The 6,058-nt window shown below is 35.2% G+C and overlaps 2 protein-coding genes across 2 annotated transcripts; both read right to left on the reverse strand.

Annotated features, from left to right (window-relative positions):
• Positions 1-1,022: 1,022 nt before the first annotated feature.
• LOC112519943 (ATP-dependent DNA helicase pif1-like) lies at positions 1,023-1,886 on the reverse strand. The gene has a single exon (XM_025128259.1). It carries the CDS (start codon positions 1,884-1,886, stop codon positions 1,023-1,025), a length of 864 nt encoding a protein of 287 aa, XP_024984027.1.
• A 446-nt stretch (positions 1,887-2,332) lies between these two features.
• Positions 2,333-4,315, reverse strand: LOC112519944. The gene is made up of 3 exons (XM_025128260.1): positions 3,265-4,315; positions 2,932-3,144; positions 2,333-2,784 (listed from the first exon to the last, which is right to left on the reverse strand). The coding sequence occupies exons 1-3, from the start codon at positions 4,313-4,315 to the stop codon at positions 2,333-2,335; spliced, it is 1,716 nt and encodes a 571-aa protein (XP_024984028.1).
• Positions 4,316-6,058: the final 1,743 nt, after the last annotated feature.

Consider the following 6,058-nt stretch of genomic DNA (forward strand, 5'->3'; position numbering starts at 1 on the left):
TAGTCGTGTAATATATTGCATGTGAGAAATAAAWGTATAATGTATAGATAATTATTGTCAATTCGGTATATTATTTGGAGAGAAAGCCACATATTACTTTCTATCATGAACAATCCAATAAACTTGTGGCATGGTTGAAAATCCGTTGCTAGATGGCAGACTCGTTTTCCTGTAGAAAAAGTCATTAAATGAAAAGTGTTAGTTTATATATTGTGTCAGTGTTATTGCTAATCAATATTTAATAGTTACTATAAATCTTGAGGATGTCGTACCAGGAGATCATGAGTTGTTGAATAAATAGTTTGGAAGATTTCCTTGAAAACAATATTTTCAATTAAGGTTCGATCTTCAATCTCATTGTCGGCATTTAGTATGACCAACCCTTCACGTGATGTAMCTYGTGATACARCAACATACARTTGGCCATGGGTAAACACTTGGTTCGGGAGATACAAGCCAACATGGCGTAGTGATTGTCCTTGACTTTTATTTATTGTCATGGCAAAGCATGTTGCCAAAGGAAGCTGACGCCTACTAAGCTTGAATGGCCATCTTGTTTCATTTGGGGACATAATTATTCTTGGAATTGTGACATTTTTGCCAACATGTGTTCTAGAAATAATATCTGCTCTGATGGACCATTTTCCCAATTTTGTAACGATCAATCTTGTGCCATTGCATAACCCCTCTGATTGATTTAGATTTCTAAGAAGCATTATTGGAGCTCCTTTTCTTAGTTTAATGTCATGGTTTGGGACACCATTGAATTTTAAACTGCGCAAAAATTCTGATGGATACAAAAGATCTTCTTCATTAGTTTGTACACTTGCTTTGCACACATTGTCTGAACTGAGATAGTTGACACCTTCTTCCGGTAGCATGTCCATAATTATGTTGTTCAAATCATGAACCATTTCATTTTTTGGTGTCAATATCTCTTTTTCTTTCAGATATGCAGGGTTGTCAAAATTATACAACAACGATGGATACACAGCTTGAATCATGCATTGAATTGGGTCATCTCATTGGTTTAGGGAGATATCAGATGGAAGTTTGATTAACTCTCTTTGAATGTCATCGTATAGAGAACCATCTCCTAGCTGAAACAACCACTTGTCAAAAGAATATATTTTACAAGCTTCAGATTCTGGTATATCTCCAGCATATAGCCTCATATTTTGGTTAAGACTAAGAACGTTGAAATATGGCCATAAGTAGGATGAATTGAAAGAAGCATCAATGATATCACCTTTAGTTCCTTTTGGAACAACGGGCAAAATTTGACGAAAATCCGCACCACAAACAACAGTAAGTCCACCAAAAGGTTTTTCATTGCTATTGGGAAATCTTGTTCTAAATATATCTCCTAAACTTCTGTCTAAAGCTTCAAAACAAAATTTATGTGCCATTGGTGCTTCATCCCAAATGATCAAAGAGGTTCTCATGAGAAGTTCTGCCAACGTTGTACCATGTCGAATCTCACAAGTTGATTCTGCTGTGATATTGATCGGGATATGAAAGCGAGAATGTGCCATTCTGCCGTTAGGCAATAATAAAGCTGCAATCCCCGAAGTTGCAATAGGCAAAACTATTTTTGCTTCTGATCTAAACTTAGCAATGATTGTATTCCACAGAAAGGTTTTCCCGGTACCACCATGACCGTGAATGAAAAACAATTCTCCCTTTTGGGATTGCACAGAAAGAACAATTGCTTCATATGCCTTTTTCTGACAAGAATTTAGAGTGTCAAATGATTGGTCATGCAGATTCTTCAATTGATGACGATCATAATCAAGTTCTTYATCAATCAACCGATTTTTTGATTCTYGCAACAATGTAAAATTCRGCAATGGCATTCCAACTATATCTTTCAAACTTCTTCCCATTTTCAACATTATTGTTTCAATTTCAACCAAGGTATATGCTTCCACTTGTTTGTCATTTAAATGCATGTCCGGCGCCCTAAATTTTTTCCTTTGGAGGTAAGGAATATCTTCAGACAATGTAGTGTAGTGAGACTTCCAAAGATGTGACACATTTGAGACTTGGCAATGGATGATCATTGTAAAAAATAGATGATGCAATTCATTGCAGCTTTTGTCAAACAATCAATCCAGTCTTTATCATCGTCCAATAAACCAAGTGCATAACATGCATCTTGGAAAGAAGGGTATGTGACATTGTTGACGGTTCGGATACTCTCAAATGAAGTACATCCTTTGACATAATTAAGCAACATCCTCATGTAAAAACGCTCTCCACTTGAAGGGGAGGCGTAAAATTTTTTACCGATTGCAATGCATTTCTTTCTTTTTGTCCAAATTTTTTCGTTTCAATTCCATACCCATTGTGTGGGAAAATCTGAATAACTTAATTGTCGTGCCTCCACATACTTCTTATTTGCTTCCAACCATTCTGTAAACTTTGTCTTCTCCATGCCAGGCATAGATAGAACGTTTTCAACACGATTGTTTTCACGAAAAACGACGGTATGATTGTCAAGCAAATGAAATGGCAATCTTTCAACTGATGGGTGTCTGTAATGTATGTCAAACTGAAAGATCCTCCAACAAGCCTCAGCAGTTGATATATACCTGTAGTCCAAATAAGTTTTGATCTCATCGTTCCCTTCACCTTTGTCCGAGGATTCAATTGTTGCAATAACTTTATCGGATCCTTTATGAAGATATTTGAATAGATACTTTATAGCTCTGGAGAAATTACAGAGCTCCACATTAATATGTGCATCAAATTTAACCAACAAGTTTATGTTGTATGGGACCACTGAACGATTATCCAAGAAGATATCTTTCTTTCAAATAGTTATATTTGTTTTCCTTCTTCTGTAAACCGGGAATCCCTCAGCATCGATAATGTTTTTGTCAACAAACTTCTTTGGATAAAGCTTTGAACATCTGCCTTGTACCATACATGGACATTTAGGATTTGAACTTCCACATGGCCCATGCATCATAAATTTCTTGACTGCATTGTAGCCATTAAAATCAACATGTGGATCAGGAATCTCGGCTGTTATTATATTGTCGATATGGTCACCTGAAGAATTTTTTATCGTCTGATGTAAGAAGAGCAAGATATGTGCATGCGACAATCCTCTTTTTTGAAATTCAATTGTGTACAAACCTACGATATATAATAAGTGAAAATGTTATGGAATTGAGAATCATGATCAGATAAAATTATGGTCGCATTTTGAAGTAGTAAAATAGTTGTAGAAGAAGTTTGCGTATGGTGTTCACTTACATACGATTATTTGTCCAAATGGTTGTTCAGTCTTCAGGTCTTCCATTAGTTGGAAGAGTTTGATCTCAAACACGCGACACACAATATCTGCACGATTTTCATGATCTTTTTGGCCAATTTTCTGAAGCATGTCTTTGATTTCAGGCCATTTAGGATTGCATGTGAAAGTTAGAAACAAATCTGGATACCCAGCCCATTTGCAAATTGCCATTGCGTCTTGATAGTTTTGTGCTTTATAGCGTGGTCCTCCGGTGGGTGACGATGGTAAGATAATTGAATTCCCCACCGTTGAACAATCTGAATCACCACGGTGAACAACATTCATTAATCCAGAATAAAGATCAGCTCTGAGTTTTGTCTTGTTATTTCTTATCCATCGAAAACGTTCCTCTTCAATTGCCATGTAAGAATCAACGATATATTGTTGAAGCAATCTACCTCCTTGAAGAAGACTTTTTCCTTCRTGTAATCTTTGTTGAAGACGAAAACAATAATATTGTCTCATCGTCAATTTTTGTCTTTTTGATTCACTGTTTGACAAGTTTCTTATAGAAAGGTCAGTTCTATAACCATCTTCACCATATGGGTGTATCAATGGGTATGTCATTGACATGAAACTTGGATGCAAATATGTGATTCTTTGAAGACCTGTAGTTTGATGCTCAACAATTATATCACGATGGCAATTCGACTYTGTAAAATCCCCGACTATTAAACCTGCAACTTCTGAAGCAGTCGGTATATTATATTGACGACCATCTGTTGTTCTGTTTCCCTTGAGGCACAATCGAAATGAAGAGTGTRGAGATGATTTGAATCTATYTCTCGCCATACRGAAACTTTTTACAAGAATGTTATGAGAATCCAACATTTGAGATAAGCCGTGCACAATTTCATGGTCCAACATAGATGCTCGACCGCTGTCCTGAAATGTATTGATTMTGTTACCAATCTCATTGTYAGTATCATATATATAAAGTTGTGCAAATTGTGGTTTTCGCCCATTCTCTGGCAACAGAGATCCAATGCGGTGATAATTTTGGCCACTCATACGGAACAAGTATGGGCCCTTTCAGTTATTAATAGATGAATCAATACGACCACCCATTGACGTGAACACAAAAATGGCATTATACGTTCGGATGTTTTTTTGAAATTGAACTACTTTTTGCCCAGAAGCATCACTCATGAGATATTGCATGTATTCGGGTGGTTCCTTTAATAATGGCACTTGAACACCCCCCTCCATGCAACAAAATGAAAATTTTGGTTGTGATGTAGTCCGAGTTCTGGTGTTCCATTCCTCATACCATAACATTGTGCCACAATGATGACAAGTGTATGTAGGAGGTCCAAAATACCATGCTTGTGTCCAATTAACTGTGGTGAATTTAAAAAATGAGAAATTAAGCATCATAAAGTAATATGAAAGCACAAAAGTATAACAAATATTTCTAAATAAATAATAGTTACCTTGTGCATGTCCGGTTTGTACGTTGTGAGATTCGTATAAGGTATTTTGTGTTTCAACTTGGCAAGTTAGGGTGTTTGTAGAACTCTTGGTATTTTGTGTTTCAAATTGTGTTATATTATGATGTTAGCACAACTGAAAGCTTATTTATGACTTGAATAAGTGATTTACCTCGACTTTCAACAAGATATTTGATGTTGGTGTAGGCGGTTGAATTTGAAAAAAAGTTCAAAGTTTGCGAAAGACTCCGAAGAGTTATGTGCAAATCATGATGCCTGTACTTGTTATAAATGAGGATTAACATGCGATTCAGTCGTGCATGCTTTCTAATTCTGTCTCTAACAAATCGTAAGTTGTTGGCCATCATTCCATTTGAAGAGCTCGGTTGATCTTTTTCCAATTGTCGCTTATGCTTTTTATGATGACGACAAATACACGTGAACAACTTTTGAAGGTTGTGAACATGCTCTTGTGACTCCGGTAAATGTACAGTAACTTGAATTAACGCGTCAAACAGTTCCATTTTATGCCAGGGTACGCCTTGAAAGAGAGTATTGGAGTTAAAATTTGGTGGAATAGATTAAAGTTTATATAATTATATGAAAAATTAACATATTCACGTGACAATTAAATAGCAATTAATGTTAAAAGTTATCCAAACCATTGTAAATATAAAGAGTGTTTTTCTTGCTCGAGATTTCTATCATCAATATATAACATTTCATCTACCCTTTTGAATTTCAATATTAAGTGTTAATAGCATAATGGGTACATACAATCTAGAATGCAAAGGTCGTCTTAAAAATGTGTGAACTTAAGTATAAAATGTAGAGGTTTGAAAGACAATCATGTTTGTGGTTTTATGCATAAATAGATTGAAGATAACCTGGAAGATGAAATGACGACTACGTTCTCAAAATTTTGGAAAGGTTGATTCACTGATATCTGGTCAAAAAAAGAACAAAAAAGCTATAATAAGTATATTTACGGCAATGAAAGTAAGTTTATAGGAAATATTATGTATATGCATGAAGTTAGGACTTAATTTCCAAAATGGTCCAAATGGAAGMACAACCACCTAAAGGTTTATGATTCAACATAAATTGTATTGTAAAGATTTAGTAGGCATATGAATAAAATATTGTAGATTAAGGAYGACAAACTCATGTATATAAAAACTCAAATAAAGTTGGAAGAAAATTATTCCTATAGAAGTGATAACAAATATCATTTAGTTAGAAGCTTACCTAGATAATGAATAAAATGACTTTTGGAAGAAGGAGAATGGATGCTTCCGTTGCACACTGCGATTCTAGAGTTGAA

This window comes from Cynara cardunculus (assembly GCF_001531365.2).
Source record: "Cynara cardunculus var. scolymus isolate 2C chromosome LG 10, CcrdV1, whole genome shotgun sequence".
NCBI lineage: Eukaryota > Viridiplantae > Streptophyta > Magnoliopsida > Asterales > Asteraceae > Cynara > Cynara cardunculus.